This window comes from Rattus rattus, chromosome 3 (assembly GCF_011064425.1).
Source record: "Rattus rattus isolate New Zealand chromosome 3, Rrattus_CSIRO_v1, whole genome shotgun sequence".
In the NCBI taxonomy this organism is placed as follows: domain Eukaryota; kingdom Metazoa; phylum Chordata; class Mammalia; order Rodentia; family Muridae; genus Rattus; species Rattus rattus.
The window spans coordinates 199,448,188-199,468,504 of NC_046156.1; the positions used below are offsets into that span (position 1 = coordinate 199,448,188).

General features: G+C 43.7%; 1 protein-coding gene across 1 annotated transcript in view; it reads right to left on the bottom strand.

The window, feature by feature from the left end:
• The window catches only part of Gfm2 (GTP dependent ribosome recycling factor mitochondrial 2), a 36,012-nt gene that overhangs the window by 1,169 nt on the left and 14,526 nt on the right, over positions 1–20,317 (bottom strand). Inside the window, exons 8-20 of the mRNA XM_032899000.1 lie at positions 19,199–19,287; positions 17,219–17,279; positions 16,836–17,015; positions 11,947–12,027; positions 10,970–11,118; positions 9,885–10,025; positions 9,702–9,801; positions 8,900–9,086; positions 6,605–6,681; positions 4,839–4,977; positions 2,900–3,079; positions 2,534–2,649; positions 344–526 (exon numbers count right to left, since the gene is read on the bottom strand). Of these exons, the coding sequence (XP_032754891.1) occupies positions 344–526; positions 2,534–2,649; positions 2,900–3,079; positions 4,839–4,977; positions 6,605–6,681; positions 8,900–9,086; positions 9,702–9,801; positions 9,885–10,025; positions 10,970–11,118; positions 11,947–12,027; positions 16,836–17,015; positions 17,219–17,279; positions 19,199–19,287 (1,683 nt within the window). The remainder of the gene's footprint in view (positions 1–343; positions 527–2,533; positions 2,650–2,899; positions 3,080–4,838; positions 4,978–6,604; positions 6,682–8,899; positions 9,087–9,701; positions 9,802–9,884; positions 10,026–10,969; positions 11,119–11,946; positions 12,028–16,835; positions 17,016–17,218; positions 17,280–19,198; positions 19,288–20,317) is intronic.

Consider the following 20,317-nt stretch of genomic DNA (forward strand, 5'->3'; position numbering starts at 1 on the left):
CAGAAGTGCCCGGTTGGGGAAGAGAATGATGCTGGCCCCAAAACCTAGCAGAAAAGGAAAGATGCATGGAAGCAGGGTCAGACAGTTAACAGACTGACACATTTTGGCACACTGTACCTTAGTCTATGTGGTCCTGTGGTTGGAAGTAACCTGCATGCAATGCAGTGTTCCCGAGTTCTCAGCCACCACTCAAGGCCAAGGTTTATCATCCATGGTGGTTGAGAACTTGGTGTGCATTCTCTACACCCAAGTCTGATGCCCACAGGTGTCAGTGATCCTAGCTTCACTCACACTACGTCTCCTGTAGTAAACAATGTGTACATTTCAAACGCAAATAACTCACCATAATTTCTGCTAAAGGAACAAATCCTAGAACAACTTTGTTGTCTTGGCGAGTCTGAATTTCCTGAATGTTCCCTCTTCTTTGTGCCAAATCTGCCAGGACAGGGCTGAGGTACTCTCTACTCACTGTGACCTCAAGACTCATCAGAGGTTCCAGCACCTGCTTGTCAGCTTTCTTCAGGGCCTAAAGAGATTTCATAAGATGAACAAATTTCTATTCCAGTTCAAGGAAGATGTAAACAGCCTTGAACTATTTCCTGTATTCCTGAGCAGAGGGCTCTGGGAAGCTCACTGGCTTTAACGCCCCCCAGAGAACATCGCATAAGGAACCAAGAAGTCAGTACTTGCACTGGTGGCCACATGCTGGAGAGAGCAGGAAAGGAGAACACTTTAACAAGCCAGCAACAAAGCCAGTAGTCAAGACTGTCTACAAGCAAGTTCTTTCTTGTATTACGGTTTATAATCTTAGACTTCATACGCCACATAAGGAACCTGAGAATGTTTCAAGATATAATAATCATGTGGGGAAAAGGTAAATCTAAGAGAAAAAATGATCCCATTAGAGACTGGACTCCCTGAACTGTCCCTCCATCCTTCTTTCTGAACAGTACCTCACTGCAGAGCTTCAAAACCAGATTCAGTGTGGCTTCAAGAGCAGTTCCAGCCCTTCTCTGGGGCCTCTGGTCCTGCCCTCCACTGGCCTGCGGTGGGGCAGCCTGTGTATACTCCAGTTCCCCAGTGTGCCGCAAACATGGCTCAGCTTTTCTTTTCCAAGCGCTTCTCTGGCCTTTCTTATTTGCTGATGGCATTAGCAGTTTTCAGTTTGCTTATATATACTTCTCTGATTTCCTTTTCCCAGTAAACACCAGTACTCCTACGCCTGTTGCTGGTATCTTAATTCAGACATAGTCTAGTTCCTGTCTTTCCATACCAATCACTTCTGTGCTCTGACTACACTTCACTGTTCAAAACACTTAGTCTTCATTGTTCCCAGACACAGTCGAGCCTTCGTTGGTGCTTGAGAGTTTCACTGTCACCTCCCTTTACTCTCCAGTGCTAGACTAGGGGACTCCCACACTGGGAAACAGCATGCGGGTTGATCAGCTCTGGTAGGTCACTAAGGCAAGAAGCAGAAGGCCACGTGATTCAAGGACAACTCAGGTGATAATGCCTAATACTTTGAGAGGGCAGATGCTTGGCCTAAATCTGCTGTTCAATAAGACGGATTTAGTTTTTTAATGAAAGCAATATTATTTGAACAAACTCAAAAATTTGAAATTAAGGGTTAGAGAGATGCTCAGCGGGTTAAGAGCATTGAGTTCAACTCCCAGCCACCACATGGTGGCTCACAACCATCTGTAATGGGATCTGATGCCCTCTTCTGGAGTGCAGCTGTACATAAAGATAGAGTGCTCACATACATAAAATAACCTTTAAAAAGAAATTGAAATTAATATTAGATTTCCATTGTCTTTTACATTAAAGCCCAACGTCAAGCTGACGTCGTCAGATCTATCCACTTAAATCCACCAGGCTTGGAGGCTGGAAAGATGGCTTAGTGGTTAAAGCATTGGGTATTCTTCCATAGGACCTGGGAATTCAATTTCCAGTACCTACATAGCTCACACATGTCTCTTAACTCCAGTTCCAGAGCTTCTGACACCCTCATAGAGATATAGATGTAAGCAAACACTAACACACATAAGATAAATTATCTATCTATCAAATACACACACACACACACACACACACACACTCATATATATATATATTTGTAGCTTGTGCTAATTGCTATATGTTTGGAAAGATCTTTTGCTAAAACCAGAATATTTTGTTTAATCTGTCTGACCAGTAATTTCTAAAATCTTTCAAAGGAAAAGGAAAATTTAGTTTTAGAAATCAAAGATTTCCTACACGAAAGCTAGTTTAAGCTTTTTAAATACATTTATGTGTGTGGTGTGCGCTCATGAGCACCACAGTGCATATGTGGAGGTCAGAGGACAACTCTCTGACGTCAGGTCTCTACTTTGCAGTTAGTTCCTAAGGATTAACTCAGAGTCAGGCTTGGTGGTGAGTACCTTTACCCACTGAGCCATCTGATGGCCCCATGGAGACAGAAGGTCTGTGGAATGTATGGTGCTGGACTCAGTGCACTTCCTTAGCACAGAAGCACGAGGAAAATACTCCGTACCTTCTGTACACACCGTGAGATGCAGGCAGTGACCATAGTTGTGGAGGTGCCAGGATGAATCATCAGTGAGTGTAGTGTCACTGCCACATCCTGGATTGGGGATCCAAGTAAAGGTCCTGAGTTGGGGGAAATAAAGCACAACAATATATACAGTGCAAGAACAGAGTAATGCAACAAGAATTCAACTGCAGTACAAACACAGAGAACACTGACAGGCTGTAGCACATGGACTAACTTGGAGGCTAGGAGTGTAGCGTCAAGGCAGAGTGCACTCTGGTATGCCCAAGATCCCTGGCTCAAACTCCAGCATGAGGGGAAAAAGGAGGAATTAAACAGTCAACGGGAGACAGAGCCGTGGTCCCTCACCTTGGAGGCATGCACTGTGGACAGCACTTTCAATGTCCTCCCGAGGGGCCTGCAGCAGGTCTTCACCCACAGAGTCAGCGTACTCAATCGTGGCCACACCACACGGCTCTTCTGCTGGCCGGACTTCCAGCTCTGCTCTCGCAAAATGCCGCTTGTCTCCTAGCACTCTATCAAGGGTATCTGAGGACAAACACATTGAAATGCATGAAAAATAAGGAGATGCCTGCATACAGTGTTCAACTTTTGGCCAAAATAATGAAGGAAGCCAAAGAAAGATGCCAGGAACAAGCTGTCCCCCGGATGTGGGTTGCCATTGCTGAGACTGCCTGAATCTATGTCTGAGTCCACTCAGAAAAAGATAACTCAAATTGCAAAACATCCAGAGAATACGAAAAGCTGATAATAAAAACTATAACACTTGTTCCTCTGCTAATTTCCAAACTTAAATTTCCTATATTCTTTCAGCAATATTTAATGTTTCTTCCCCTCCTCCCTGAAAACCTAGTATTTTTTTTTAAAGATTTATTTATTTATTTCATGTATGTGGGTACACTTGCTGTCTTCAGACACTCCAGAAGGCGGCTTCAGATCCCCATTACAGGTGGTTGTGAGACACCATGTGGTCACTGGGAACTGAACTCAGGATCTTTGGAAGAACAGCCCATGCTCTTAACCGCTGAGCCATCTCTCTAGCCCAAGTATTTCTTGAAATATAGAAAATCAGCCTTTCTTGTTTTGTTTGTTTTTGGGTGGGGGGCGTCCTGGGGACTGAACCCAGAGGCCTTGCGCTCCCACTATGTCTATATTCTTACAGTGCTTGTTACTAACACCTGCCCTGTGCACATCTGTCTTCAGTGTCCTCCCTGTGTGCCCTGTGCACATCTGCTTACTTCTGCCATTTGCTTTCCCTGCAGGCTGTGCTCCCATCCCAGCCATGGTCCTTTATGAATACACGAGACTATATATAAGAATGATGATTTTACATCATACTTGGTAGTGAGCATTTACTGGTTTTTATGACTCCATATTTGACAGTGAGCATATTTTTCAAGCTGGCAAGCTAGTTCCTGTAGTCTTAGGACCTTTATTTCTTTTTATAAAGTATTCATTTGTCTAGCACTTCACTAGCACCTAGCCCTTGAGGCGTAAGTTGAATACATCTCTCTCGAGTCCTTCTTCTTCCTTCAGCTTCTTCAAGAGAAGAGCCTATCCATGAGTACCTAGCATTAAACTCTTAAAGCTCCTCACAGCAGTCTGGTTCTGTGGGTCTGGCTTAAAGCTCTGCAGTAGAACTTGTAATCACAGATTCTGGTGCTCCCCTCGATGCCATGACCAGACACGTCTCCTGCCTCCTGCCTGTGTAGAGAAAACTCTGAGGCGACCTCTTCCCTCCGGCCCCCAGAGTTAGGAGGGCATGGCTCGTGCTCATTGCCGTGTCCACTGTTGCACATCCAGCAGCAGAGCCCCTGCGTCACTGCATTTGTGTGCAGCTACTTTTTCCAGTTCCAGTAAAATGTGGTCAACCAGACTCTACGAGTTCTCAAAGGGCAATTTAAATATCCTTAACAGTTCTGGCCTGCCTTACCTCAGAAGCTGTCCATGAGAGTTCACCTGGGGGTGCATAGTGGTCACTGTTATTTTGCTTAAGGGAACCAAATACAGAAAACCCGAGCACTTACATTCTGGACAGTAACATAAAAACTGCACTTCCTCTAGAATGCTGTCAGCATAGGAACTCTGTGTTAAATGGCGGAATTACTCACGCACTCCATACAATGCACTGTCTGGTGTGTAGGTAGCTGTGGCACCAGGCCTTCTGTGCTCATAACATTTTTAAATACACACAGTAAAACTGTGGAGACACTAGACACTGCAACCTCTGTTTACACAGCCAAACACTACACAGACCCAGAATGTCCAAAACGTTTTATTTTTTTACCTGTGGCACGAACTGAGTTTAAGATGGTTTCCCGGTATGCCACCTGCAGAGGTCCTAGGTAGGTCTCTAGGCCATACTCCCTCCTGATACGGTCATGAATAATCTCAATATGTAACTCCCCCATACCACACAGGACAGTCTGGTAGTAAAAAGGAAAAAAAAAATAAAACAAAATACTAAATATAGGAAAAAATTAATGCAAAGTATGATAAAAAAGGAATGATGCTCGCTTATTTAAGTAATTTTCTATTAATTACAACTGAGTTTCTTTTGAAAATTTTGAGAGGGGTCCTACATGAAAATATTTGTGACTTTTCTGACAAGAATAATGAATCAGTTGCAGTGAACTTTCGGGCACTGCCTCTGTTCATGACAGTCTGATGGCCAGCTGAGTAGGTGGTATTAAGTTACGGTTACATAGACTTCAACCCACACATCACATCCGTCTGAAGCAACAGGAGTACAACCAATGCTCACACTTTCTGGATTAGGCCTCCTCTCTTCTTTCCTTGTATGCAGTTTGCTTATATTTATTTCTACTGTGTGTGGGGTATGTTTGTGTATTGACGTAGGGGACAGGCATGTGTAGAGGTCAGAGGACAACATATTCTAAATTCCAGGTGTCAGTCCTATGTAGCCAGGGCCTTTACACACTGGGGCATCTCACTGGGCCCAGTTTTTAATATTTCATGTGTATGGATATTTTGCCTGCACGTATATCTGTGCTCCACGGTATACCTGGTGCCTAAAAAGCCATAAGAGGGCACTGAAGTTTCAAATGGTTGTGAATCATCGTGTAAGTGCTGGGAATTGAACTCAGGACCTCTAGAAGAGCAGCCAATGCTCATAACCACTGAGCCATCTCTCCAACCCACCTGGTTTGATTTTTGACAGGGTTTCACTTGTGTGCTGTCCAACTTCACATCAAACTTGTACCAATCCTATTACTTTAGCCTCTCAAGTATTGGAATCACAGGCACAAGACACCCCAAACCTGGACAAATCCTTTTTCTTTTTCGGTGGTGGTGGTGGTAGTGGTGATATTTTTGAGACAGAGTCTCACTATGTAGCACTGGCTGTTCTGGAACCCACTCTGTAGACCAGGCTGCTCTAGAGCTCAGAGATCCCCATTTTGCCTCTTAAGTGCTGGGATTAAAGGCAAACGTCAGCACCATCGAGCTACAACTCTTTTCTTTTTTTTTTCTTTTCTTTTTTTTTTTTTTCTTTTTTCTGGAGCTGGGGACCGAACCTAGGGCCTTGCGCTTGCCAAGCGCTCTACCACTGAGCTAAATCCCCAACCCCTACAACTCTTTTCTTAATGAAGAAGCAGCCAGCTGTTTGACACTATGGCTGAAGATAATGCCTTAAGAATGGGGTAAATAACCCCCTTCTAAAACCTCTCTCAACTACATAGATGTTTCCTAAATGTTGTAGGTACCGACAGCCCTAGGCTAGTTTGAACATGCATACAACAGAAACTGGCTTCTCTGATTTCTGACCTCCTTTAGTATGCTGTTTGTGTAAGCATCAGTGTAAGAGACAACAGAGTTGAACCTTATTTCAAAACTTCACAAAAGCCTGTGCTATGTTAAGTCCAAACCAATGGGGAATGAGCTGTATATTTTAGGGAACTGAGGAGATGCTTATTTAGAATGACAACATAAAGAAAAACTTCTATTCTGAATCAGTGCTTTTTTCTTTCAGGCACATAGACTAATCAGTGTTATGCGCATGTCCCCCTCCTCTCTAGGCCACAATGAACTTACTTGTCCAGAGTCAGGGTCAAGTTTGACTTTCAAACTGGGGTCTTCACGCTGAAGGTGTTCCAAGGCATGATCCAAATCTGTGGGATTAAACAATACTTGCTCTCTTCACTTTGTTTCTAGGTAACAACAGTAAGTTTCAAGTAGGGAGCAGACATTAACAAGCAGGTACACTGATTTTAAAAAAGTGAAAATTTCAAAGAGGCATACATGCTCTGCAGAGGCTAAACCAAGGTGAGACCATTCCAACAAGAGGTGAGTGAAAGTGCAAACATCTCCACAATGAGCTGCGTAAAGCAGCACACAGGCTGCACCAGACAGCAGCCGATAAAGAGCAGCAGCAGATGAGAAGGGAGATACGGGCAGGAGAGCATGCACTGTCTGGCAGGCCATGCTGAGAGGTTTGGCTTACACTGAGAAGCCACTGAAGGGCTTTACAGGGACAGTAACCTCATCTAGTTCTATTGCATAATCTGGTAGCTGACCAAAAAACATCATTATGCCTTCAGAAACACTGGCTACAGTGAGGAGATTACTCTATGGCCAGTTCTCAACCATAGGAGAAACGGAAATGAATCCTTTGTGTTTACTATGTTATGTGGAGCAAGACAGTAATGACTTGGCCGATGAGTGTGCTTGCCTTCTTTATAAAAGCTCCACAGCCTGAAAAGTGCAGTTGAAGAAAAGAGCTGAACTACATACAGATTAATGAGTTAACCTTTATCGACTGTTTCTGCTCAATTGTTTCTTAGTTAGATACACCAAGCTTTCTAGAGCTGTGCTCCCCATTTCTAAGTGTTACTGGTCTGAATTAATAGGTGCTATAAATGCAAAATGCACACCAGATTTCAAAGATGTAATATGAGAAAATAGCACTCTACAAAGGTTTATGCATATAAGTACTCTGACTGCTGGTATGAATGTGTACAACTTGCATGCTAGTGTCCTTGGAGGACAGAAAGTGTCCCATTCTCTGGAAATGAAGTTACAGATGGTGCTAGCCCCCACGATCAAGCACTGGGTACTGGGAACTCAGCCCAGACCGTTGCAAAAGCAGAGTATGTCCTTAACTACTGCACCATCTCTCTAGACCGCATTAATTTTTTTATATTACTTCATATTTAAATGACAATATAGTATCACATCTATTATCTGAAATGCTTGAGATGGAAAATGTTCAAATTTCACGCATTTCAGATAAAAATGCATTATGTATGAGAGCTGTGTATGTATAAATATTTAGTATGCACAACATAACTGGCTGGTACTGAGGGCATCAGAAGAGAGCATCAGACTTCTCGGAACTTGACTCATTGGCAGTTGTAAGCAGCTGTGTGGGTGCTGGGACTCAAACTCGGGGCCTCTGAAAGAACAAGTGCTCTTAACGGAGCCATTGCTCCAGCTCCTCTATGTTTGCCTGATGTAAGTGCTGCTCCTCAGCAGCTGGACAAGAGAAGACCCAATATCTTCCATTACTTGGATTCTTAGATCTGCACATCGACTTCTTTCATGGCACTTGAGTTGGGTAGATGAACAGCCCCGCTTGGCTAGACTATTTCTCTCACTGCGTCTTATGAGGTAATGGAGAGGGAATAAAGGCTGCTCCTCATTTCCCGTAATCTGTGCATCCAAGTTGTTTGTAAGGGGACTAAGGGACACTAGAACGCTGGTCTTCAGATGGTGGTCAGAAGTGAGCACCCACTGAAGCCTCATAAAGAGCTGATGCTTGACTCAGACCTAGAGTTCCTAAGACAGAAGAGCTCAGGGGAATCATTACAACGTATGCAAGACAAGGAGAAGGCTAAGGGAACAGAAGACAAAATGGGCAAACATCCTCAGGAGATCAGAATTGGTTCATATTGTAGATGCAAGAAAGTGAATTAGTTTCAAATCATGTTCTAATTAATCTAACACATTAGGAGGGCAGAGCAGGGCCAATACTTGGAATTTCATAAAAATCATTACAAGGCTGGGCAGTGGTGGGACATGCTTTCGACCAAGGTGGAGAGGCACAGAGCTGCAGAGGTACATCTCTGGGGTCAAGGCCAGGCTGGTCTACAGAGTGAGCTCCACGCCAGCCCAGGCTACACCGAAAAACCCTGACTCGAAAAAACACAACCCAAACAACAACAAAACAAACAAATCAAAGTGACTCAAGTAAAGCCCAGACCAAGCACAAGAAATGCTGACCAGTAAACTCAAGTAAAATTTAACTGTCACAGCGGCTCCTGAGGACTCCCTGAAACTACTTCCTACAGTCTGCAAACACCAGCAACTGAAAGGGCGACACGACTGTACCTGGCTGCTTAGCAGCTGACGGGGGTTCTATGGTGCAGAAGAAGACAGGCTCTGGGATCTCCACGCCGGCCAACAGTACACTCTCTGCCTCACTGCTCCTTCCAGGCTTCCTCTCTCCTCTTCCGGCTCTGCGAGCTGCAGCTAAAGCGCTAGACTTGGACGAGACTATGGTGTCTCCAGTGGCAGTCTGCAAGCAAGCAGGACAGCTTCCTGGCTAGCACTCATCTACCCAAAACCAAGACAAAGTCCCAGTGTAGCATGTTCTTCACTCGAACGTAAGAGAAATAATTCACAAATCTCACAACTTTATACATTGTAATAAATTCTAACAAATAACGAAACATACAATATACACCAAAATTTATTAGCAAAAAAAAAAAAAAAAAAAAATCTGCCTAAACATGTATCTCTCTCTGCCTAAAAATATATCTTCCTGAATTTCCCATCATAGCAAGGCAGGCTTGATAAAAGCTCACAAAGTGTTTTAACTGCCACCACCTACACACACACACACACACACACACACACACACACACACACACACGTAAAGATTACATGGGAATAAAAAACTGTAAATAAACCTCCATCTTTACTTGGAGTTGAACTTGGACTATCATCTATCCTGTCTGTGGGCTTCTGCAATCTATTTTTCTTTCTAGCAAATGCATGACATTCAATTTTATTGACAAATATGCCATCACAGTCATATAGTAGGCATTTAGTCAATTTGTGGATTTTTTGCTATTATAAAATATTTAAAAATCACATTTATGATTTGATATGCACCCACGTGGTCACTCACCTGTTTAAGCCCAACTGTCAAAGCAATGTTACCAGCCGTCAGGGAAGGGATCTCTACATGTTGGTCAGCAAATGGCAGAAGCAGACGACTCATTCTTTCCCTATAAAATCCATGATCTACATTAGTAAAGCACTTTTAAATAAGTAGGCGCAGTTTTAGAAAATAACCAAAACTCCTCCTTACGTGCAGTTTCTATTAACGTTATGGATAGCCGACTGGGGCGTCAGTGTACCCGAGTAAATGCGCAGGAAAACCAGGGGTCCTCGCTGTTTATCATGCAGCACTTTAAATGCCAGTGCACACAAGTCTCCTTTATACCACTGCCTGCGAGATAAAGGAGGTATTAGAGAAGGCCCAGCTGCCTGCCCAGATCAGGCAGGGTCCTCCCAATGGCCTCACACATCCTCTAGCAGAGGCCCAGGCCCAGGGAGTAACATCACTACAGCCCTCTCTTCCGTCACTCGTTAAGATCCTTGGTGGAGCCTTACCAGTACACTTTTAAAACTAAAACTAAAAATTGGTTCTCTTTAAGTAGTCATATTTGTAAACATCTTCATTGCACAAACTCCTTAAAAAGTGCGATCTTCAAAGGTCACAAAACAAAGGAATCCCCTGAGGATAAGCAAGCGTTCTTCCCAACGCCTCTCCTTGTGTACAGCTGAGTAATACCCAAGCCTCTCCTTGTGTACAGCTGAGTAATACCATCCATCTACAGTAGAAACTTGAGCTTGTTTACAGAAATGGCATTCTTAAAGAAACATGTTTTTAAACTGGCATCATTAAAAAATTTGGAAAGTTTGAATTTTCCTGAAATTGATATTTTGTCCATGAAGTACGTTTTTCTGAGGAAAGATGATACTGTCATCAGTCTCAAGGAAGTGCATGAGTCAAACCCTTCTAGCTACAGTCTTTTCCCATGCTACACCTAGTCCTTCTTTATAGTGCTAACATGGAAGCTTTCTAACTGCTAGTACTGCTCCTCACGCTTAGCCAACATTATTAACTCACTAGATTTTCATAACAGTCTTAGGAGATAGGAGTCCGACCGCCTATCTTTCACAGATGTAAGGCTAAGTCAATTGGATTAGGCCACTTGGCACGAAGTCCATGCTCACTTTACATGACTTTTTAATTCCGAGATGTGAGATAATCCAAGATAATCTCTAACATTTTTTTTTTAAAATGGCCACTTTAAAGTATGTTCATGAAACAAGGCCTATTCAGTTTTCCCAGCCGTATGATTTTAATGTATGTGGCCACATACTTACAGAAACCCGTGCTCACGCTCCTCAGGTGATGGCAGGTAAGTGGTCACAGCATCCAGCAGGGGCTGAACGCCCTTGTTTTTCAAGGCACTCCCACACAGCACGGGCACTGCAGCCTGAGCCAGTGTCACTCTATGTATTGCAGCCTGTAGCTAAAAGCAGGGAGAGGGCATGGACATGGATCTGTGACAGTCCACTAGTCCCTGTCAGGATCTCTCAGAGGCAAAGGCTTTCTCTAAACACCCCTGTGAAACAACGCTCTGCACCACACCTCCGTTACTCTTCATGGATTTATTTCCTTACAATGCTAATCACTTCCAGTATGCTGGATGTCTGTCTGGTCTTGTCTCTTATTCAACAAAGTCTTTATAAATATTATAGTGAGGCCTCTGAAAACACAGCAAAGCTTCAGAAGGTAGAGAAGCTTTAGATATAACAGGTGCTTAAAACGACTGAAAGTGTTGTATCCTCCGGGGCTGAGCTCTGCATTGTGACTGTGGGCCTCTGTGGAGGTCTCTGTCACTGCAAAGAGAGACTGTGATGCATGATGGGAGCTACCCTTCTCTGTGGGCATGAGAGTAAGTTCTAGAATGCATTGAGAAGTTACTCTGGTGCAGTAAAGTGGCAGTAGTAGGTTCTTTTTCTCTAAGTCATGACCACACTAGCCCAGGTAGTGGCTAGGCTTTCAGTACTGGGGATAGTTCCCGCCTGCTGCCACCCATTAGAGAGCCACTGCGATGAGACAATTAAAGAGCCTAACTCTGTATAAGGAAAAATGATCCAACTTCTAACTTTGTAAACCATATCTGGCAATAGCATGCTGCTGACATTAAGTACTTACACGAACAGTGACTTTCATTTTTAAGCCAGCATTTTTAACAGTATGTTAACATACACATCTTATATACTCTCCAAAGATAGAAAAACCAAACCATTTCACTTGAGTAAAATTTTGTATAAATGATTGATTAACACGTTACCTTTTCAGCTGGCACCAAATCAAAATCTTCACTAAATTCACCTAAAACCAAGTCAGCAAATTCATCATCTAGATCTGCAACCTGTAAAGAAAGACAAACTTGTCTAAGTTGCGTTTCGTTTCCTCCTTAGCTGACTTTACATGTGAGACCTCTGAAGGCTGTTACACAGCCTGCCACACGTGGGCCAAACAACTCTTTGTACCTTTAGAAAACAGCTCAGTTTTGTTTTGTTTCCACAAAGAAAAGAACCTGGAAATTGAAGGTGTGCTGTGAATTTCTTGAAGTCACAGAGAGTCAGAGCTGGACTCAATTCCATGTTACCTATTCAGTGCCACGGAGAGAAAAGGCCCAACACATCCACAGCGACAATCATATACGGGACTGCTGGCTTAGGGACAAAGCAGGGGGCTTTCAGCTCATAGCGTGTGTCACTGGGTACTCTGCTAGCACATGAATGCGTAATGACTGCCACACTTCCCACATAGCCACACTGAAAGTCCTAATCTACTACCCGACTGAGGAAGGAAGGCCCTTCAGTTGCTGTTGCTGCCATCCCGTTAACAATACAACTGTAATTACTAGTTTGTGCTTCTCAACCAACTGCATAAATGAAACAGATAGTTCCGCTAACAACAAAGTAATAAAACAGGCTGGGCATAACGAAACACCCATGCAATCCCAGCACTTAGGAGGCTGAGGCTGCTGGACTGCATGTTTCTAGGCAGCCCGGGCTAGAAATCGAGACTCACAAAATATAAAGACAAATCATGGCCATAATTCTAAAACAGTCTCAATTGTGGGTGATAGTGTAAAGGAGCAAAACACTCCAGCTTGGCGAGAAAACCAAAGTGTAAGTTCAGCAGACACAGCAGAAACAAGCCTAACCTGTCCAGAAAGCACAGGGTGAAATGCGAGGCTAAAGGCAGCTTCCACAACTGGACTGCCTAGAAATGTCTGCCCAGCCTGTGATGACTTCAGTCAAGTTCATTACCTGTGCTTTCCTAACTAGAATTAATATCCGTGCCTTCCTGTGGTGGGCCAGACCAACCCAAGACTTTCTCAGAGGCCCCGAGGAAAAGACAAAAGGAACTTTAGTTCTGTGTCCTTGTCCATAGTGGACTTGGCAAGGCTGGTGTAGGGCTGGAGCCCGAGTCTCAGAGGAGTCAAGGCTGCGTTCTTTGTGATCTGAGTCCTCCCCCTGGACTGTGGTTATCAGCACTAAGGCAGCTGTGTTCTCTTTGCCAACTTTACTGACTTAGCTCTCTGCTAACGTTGGCCATTTTTCACTCTGAAAATGCTATATAAGATGTTGTACTTCTCAATAAACTTGCCTGGCACAGGACAAAATTTGTGCAAGGCTTTGTACACCAGCTTTTATCTTCTGTTTCTCATACCCTGTCACTGAACAACAACCTGCTGGTCCTGATCACTTCTTCTTAGGGCTGTAGTCATGATCAATAGCCAATTCCAATCATTCCTTCAGAACACGCAGTTAGTGGCCCTTAAGTATTAGCTACACTATCATCATTACGCTTCACCTCTAAAGCTGTCCTAAGAGACAAAAAGCTAATTGTAGTTCACACTTAGGGTCTCGATTGAAGAAGGGTCGATTTAACTGTGGTTAAAATCACCATCATAGCCACTTTAGCGGTCTGCCATCCTAATCATTTTTAGGTGTAGCTCAGTACTGCTAGGCTCATTTGTATTGCTGGCCAATCTCCTAAACTTTTTTTTTTTTCGGAGCTGGGGACCGAACCCAGGGCCTTGCGCTTCCTAGGCAAGCGCTCTACCACTGAGCTAAATCCTCAACCCCTTCTCCTAAACTTTTAAATTTGCAAACAACCCCTATCCTTCCCTCGTCAAGCCTCTGATAAGCACCGTTCTACTTTCTGCCTCTGAGCACCGTCTAACACCTCACAAGCAGGGCCCTGTGGCACTTGCAGCTGGTGCTCTTCCCTGACACAGTGGCCTCAGGCTTCCTGAGTAGCATCTGGTGTCAGCATCCCTTCCCTCTTAAAACAGAACAACCGTCCACATTTTGTTGATTCACTCATCTGTTAATGGCCACTTGGGCTGTCTCTGCTTTTTGCCTACTAAGAATATTACTACTAGGAACAGGGTGGTTTCAAGATACTGCTTCTAATTCTTTGGGGGCAGATACCCCAAATGAAATGTTTGGAGGAGCCTCCATCCCATATGGTCTCCTTTCCTTTCCCTTTTTTCTTTTTAAAGGATTTATTTTATGTGTATGAGTGTTTTGTCTGCATTTATGTATGCATACACATGTGTGCCTGGTGCCCGTGTAGATCAGAAGACAGTGTCAGATCCCTTGGAACGGAGTAACTGGGTGCTGAGTGTAGAACCTGGGTCCTTTGCTCTTTCCAGCCATTCTCACATGGTTTTCTATCGCAACTAATCAGTGTGTCCCCACTTCAGCACACAGGTTTACATTTGTTCTATACTCACCAATACACACTTGTGGGGTTTTTCTCTTATTGTAGCTAATGTACCTGAGGTGGTCTTATTTTCTAAATTTTATCCACATTCATCTTTTTTTTTTTAGATGTATTTATTTATTGTATGTATGTGAGTACGCTGTCACTGCCTTCAGACAGACCAGAAGAGGGCATCAGATCCCATAACATATGGTTGTGAGCCACCATGTGGATGTTGGGAATTGAACTCAGGACCTCTGGAGGAGCAGTCAGTGCTCTTAACCACTGAGCCATCTCTCCAGCCCTATCCACATTCATTATAATTAGCACCTGTAATTAGCTACTGACACCTCAAATCTTCTCTATATACATCACATACTATCACATTGTAGTGAAGGCCATGTGTGCAATCATGTTTTGGCTCTCCATCTGAATTATAAGATCCTTCTTTATGCCTATAATTGTTCCATATTAAAACTGAGTGCGTGCATACACATACACTCAAAAAGGAACTAATTATGTGTCCAATTCATGATCAATACCAGGTCTACACTTGCTCTTTCTATGCCTTATTAATCTCAAGAAACCATCTAGTAGGGAGGCATGGTGACATAAGCCTTTGAACGCAGTACTTGGGAGGCCGAAGCAGGTAGATCTGTAAATTCAAGACTGCCTGTTCTACAAGGCAAGTTCCAGGCCAGCCAGGACTACATAGGAAAACCCTTATATAGAAGAGAAAAGAAAAGGAAGAGGAGGAAGCAGTCTAGCAAGGTGGGAGCAGTTTGAGCTCTGATCTGATTCTGTCCTGAGTTCATATCCCAGCTCTGCCCTCTATTAGCAGCAAAACTTATTTAAACATTCTAAGATTCTGACTTCTCATCTGTAAAGTGGGAAGATACATGGTTGTAAGAATAAAACAGTACATGTAAAGTCCTAAACCTAGCAAACACCAGGCCCTCAATATCCACTATCCATTAATAGAAACATTATGTTAGTTATAAAGTCACTGAATACTAAAAATTATAAATGGCAAATAATTTCTCTAGAAATATCTACCTGTATAGATAAATGCTAGAAAATGCTGATAGAACCTGTCTGGACTGAGCAGGTATGGTGGAATATAAGGCAGCAGGATGGTATGTTCCCGAGAAGTCTGGGCAGCACAGTCAAGACAATGTCTTAACAAACATTTATGTTAAACTTAGACCAATTCAATTTTAAAGTGAGAAAAAAAATCAAAGATTCAAATACTTTACTATAAAGATTCAAGAAGCATATCATGTATTATTTATTGCCACAAATATTAATACAAATATTGTAACATAATAATCTATCTTGCTATGTTCTATGAAAGTGTTGAGAATTGATGCAGACCTGAGCTATCTAGTAACCAGAATAAATTGATGGCTTTAATTTTTCTAAGTAATCTGACATCTGATAAAGTAGAAAATAGGCAGGAAAATATTTCATTGCACAGGAGACAGAACATGGCTTCTGTTCACCCGATTTCTTTGAGAAAGTTTGGCGGGTTGGGGATTTAGCTCAGTGGTAGAGCGCTTGCCTAGCAAGCGCAAGGCCCTGGGTTCGGTCCCCAGCTCCGGAAAAAAAAAAAAAAAGAAAAAAGAGAAAGAGGAAAGTTTGGCCTGGAACTCACTATGTGCCTGGGCTGACCTTAAACTCACATCGATTCTTCTGCTTCAGTCCCTGAAGCAAAGGGACTACAGATGTAGCCACCACAAGCTCAGCCACGTTACTTCCAGCAGCAAGAAAGAGAAACAACTCTCAGTCAGTCTGCTGGGAAGCAGACAGACACTGACTGCAATCACGATCAGAACGCCACACAGCACTCAAGCTGAACTGTCACCACATGTACCAACAGTGACAAGCTGTATCACAATATAAAACGAGAAAACAGACAGCATCACTCCACACAGAAGGACAGAATATGCAAACTAATGCTAACATTGAATAATATGCTGGGTGCAGGGAGTGCAGTGCAGTGGTAAAGCACATGCTTACCATCTATCCAGCAAGTCTAGGTTCAGCTCTGAGCACACACAACAAAACCACACCCGGCCGGGCCCGGGAGACAGCTCAGCAGCTGAGAGTATCTGTTGCTCTCAGGCATCTGAGAACTCCGGTTCCGAAGGAGCCTGCCGCCCTCTTGTGGTCTTCCTGAGCACTAGACACACAGATGCTAAAACAAACACATGCAGGAAAAACACTCACACAAGTAAATAAACGAATAGATTAATCTTAAAACAAAAACAACTAAGAAGGACACATAGATAACAGGAAACAAGGTTATTAATTTATCTTGGAGTGTGGGTGGCAGACATAGTAGCACTAATATCCATTCACTGTTTTTACATATTAAATATGTAATTTTATATAGTTTCACAATACATGCATACAAAAGTCACTGAACACGGAATTCTAAACTAAAGTACTTACTTGTTCAATTAGGGAGTTCCTTGCTTCGACTGTCTCCTTTAGCAATGTCGGATCGCTCGCTTCTGAGAGGGGCTTTCTCTCGAAGTCTTTTCCGTCGTCAGAGTCTGAGTTCCAAATAAGCTTTTCTCTGTTTACCACATCCACCACTCCTTGGAAAGTCCTGGCTTCCCCAATTGGCAGCTGCGAGTCAGAGTGAGCGTCTGTGGTTACACCACGCTGGTGACAACACTAACCAGGATCATCACTTTCCTCAACTCCTACCTCACTGTTTCAATCAAAATCTTTAGCTGTATTTACTTATGACTTGAGTATGCCTCAGACATGTGTATGCTACGATAAACTGACGAGGAACTATCAGAATGTGGGATTAATTGACCAATTACCTGTAAAATCAGGGGCTTTGCCTTTAACTTCTCCCTGATGCTTTCAACTGCATAGTTAAAACTGTAAAACAGCAGAGCACCCAGTTAGAAACAGTAAAAACCTCTCAGAACAGGTTTAAGAATGTTCTCTAAAATATTCTTTATTCTCCATCAGCTTCCCACAGAGCAGTTTGTCCTAAGAAACCTGATAACAGCAATCGAGTATTTATAGTGACCATTATCTCACCACGTGCAAGTCTAACAATTATTACTGCAAGCTTCATATAACCACGTTTTGATCCTAATTAAGGACACACAGTTAATTAGAGTTAAATGCAAGATTCATTTGAATTACAGATTTTCTTCTATAACTATCTACACTACTGGTTCTCTTCCAAGACCCAGACTAATGCTCTGTTTTAATCTTAGGTATGAGTGTCTTATGCGATGGTGCTTGTTTTTATGCTAACATGTGGGCTGGCTGCCTATGGTGCAAATGCTATTGTTGACACACAGGCAGAATTATAAACACATGCATATTGTGGGTTGCTGTTTGTATTTTCTGCTCCCTCAAGAGTAGATCAAGTACTCAGGTGAGATCAGGTGAAATCTTAGTCAAATAAAGGCTACAGCCCGTGATTGGGCAGGGGGAGGAAAAGGCGGAGCTGAAAATTTTAGAGAGGTGGGAGAAGGAGGGAGAAGAGACAGAGGACAGAGGGAGAAGATGGTGGAAGAAGAGGGAGCAGAACCACGTGCCCAGGGATTTCACAGCTGGACAGCAGAGGGGTGAGGTGAAACATGTCTGATCTAAGCGTGCAGCTTGTAATTATATCACTGGGTTGCTGTATCACTGAGCTGTGTGTTCTTTGCGCAGGCATTTTGGGGTCGGAGATTTATGGTTATAAATCTGGCTGGTATATTGTCTCTAGTGTTGCCTTTTCCCAGGGCTAATGAGTGTGCGTGAGGGTAGCTGGCACTCTGATGGACAGCCCCAGGGGCAGATGGCCTGGGAAACGAGAGTGGCAGCTCCAGGCACTCAATCGAGCTGAGACAACCAGGGCAAGATAGCAGCATAGGGCTAGCCATGGGGGTGGGCGATGCTGGCACATTAGCTGGATTTAGTGTGGGTTCTTTTTAAAACTACACATGTCCATGGCCCCAACACCTCTGAGAACTAGCCTAGTATCCAGGCATCACCTCCATCACTACAGAGGTCAGTCAACGAGTACTTATATGGACTACAAGAAGTCCCAAATAGGAAAGATTCAAACATGAGCCTAGCAAATGTTACAGGTTACTGTGCCATTAGTAAGCAAGGGAACTTTAAGTTGCCAGGGGAGCCACATAACCACAGGGCACACAAGAGTAGTCTTGGGAAGGACAGCTGAATTTTACCACATCTCATGTTTCCTCCACAATCCTTAACGTTCTTGATGCATTTCTATTCACATTTCACCACATCCTTCATGTATTTCTGCTTCTCTGTTGCCGGGACAATGTATCTATCTTGGTTGCCACTCCATAAGCCTCAGTGTATGACTGTTACAACTCTGCCTCACAGGACACTCTCCTTCCCAGTGCCCTTCCTTCTGTTGAGCCTAATACTCACTATCCAAACAAAATCAGAAGAGGTAGAAAGACACCATTCTCTGAGTTAACTACAAGAATCAATCCTACTCTCTAACTCTAGCAACGAGGAGATCACAGCAGCCTTCCGGAGAAAGGGTGTTATGCTGTAGAGCTCAAAAAAGAATGAACAGAACAGAAGACTCCGCCCTCCATCAGGACTGTACAAAATGTGCTACATTAGACCCAGACGACTCATCACTTGGCAGACCTCCACTACAAGTGAGCTGCTTCGAAATTACTTTAAATTGTTAAGAGTCCATACAATAATTATACTTTATAAGGAAAACTGCTTTTCCTACACTTAGGCTCTAACCCAGGAGTTCCTGACTTTGCTTTGTAACCCTAGCAGCCTACGAGGCAGTCTACAAATACCTTGCTCCAGTCTTGTCCATCTTGTTTAGAAAGCAGATCCGGGGTATCTTGTGTTTGTCAGCTTGCCTCCATACAGTGAGAGTCTGAGCCTAAAGCAAAAATTAGAGGAAAGGCCAGTGGCTATTTGGAGACATGGGGTGACAGGCTCCACGAATCTGTGGGGTGTGGAATTGGGCCTGATGCTGGCAGAGAGGGAGAACCGCTGCGGTTCATCTCCTGGGACCCTGTTTGCTCTTGGGAGAACAGAAGGGGATGTGATGGAGTGACTGGAAGATGCTCCACACTGCTGGAGACCGGTGCCCCACACTGCTGGAGACCGGTGCCCCACACTGCTGGAGACCGGTGCCCCACACTGCTGGAGACCGGTGCCCCACACTGCTGGAGACCGGTGCCCCACACTGCTGGAGACCAGTGCCCCACACTGCTGGAGACCAGTGCCCCACACTGCTGAGACCAGTGCCCCACACTGCTGGAGACCAGTGCCCCACACTGCTGGAGACCAGTGCCCCACACTGCTGGAGACCGGTGCCCCACACTGCTGGAGACCAGTGCACTGCACCATTGCTGGGAGACCGGTGCTTCTGATTAGGTAAACTAAGTTCCCAGATAAGGCGATGTAGAATCTCAGAGATGTCCAGAGCTCTCAGGAGAGAATCTAAGTTACAATCAAAAGACCCTACTTTTTATCTTGCTTCATTTTCCCAGTATATAATAATGAGCTAATTTGTATTTTTTTTAGAGCAGGTTTCGGAAAGCCTTGGTTGGCCTGGAACTTGCTACATAGCAAGGTTGACCCTAACTCCAGATCTTCCGCCATCCTCCTCCCAAGTGCTGAGATTCCAGGCAGGTGCCACCACACCTCCCAGTGTCAGGCTTTTTACATGGGACCTTTGCCTTGAGGAGTAAATGAGAATATAATAAAAGCACTGTGGTGATAAAAATCACATTTCATTGAGTATCCGAATGTTCGTGTGAACAATAGATAAAGATGAAAGATGGACTACTACCTATATTTATAAGTAATTCACATATGCTTTTTCTCTAATTGATTTTATGTCTGTACATATTAAATTTGTCTGGTTGTACTAAAACATCTGTACCTCACTGAATCCGTAAGCC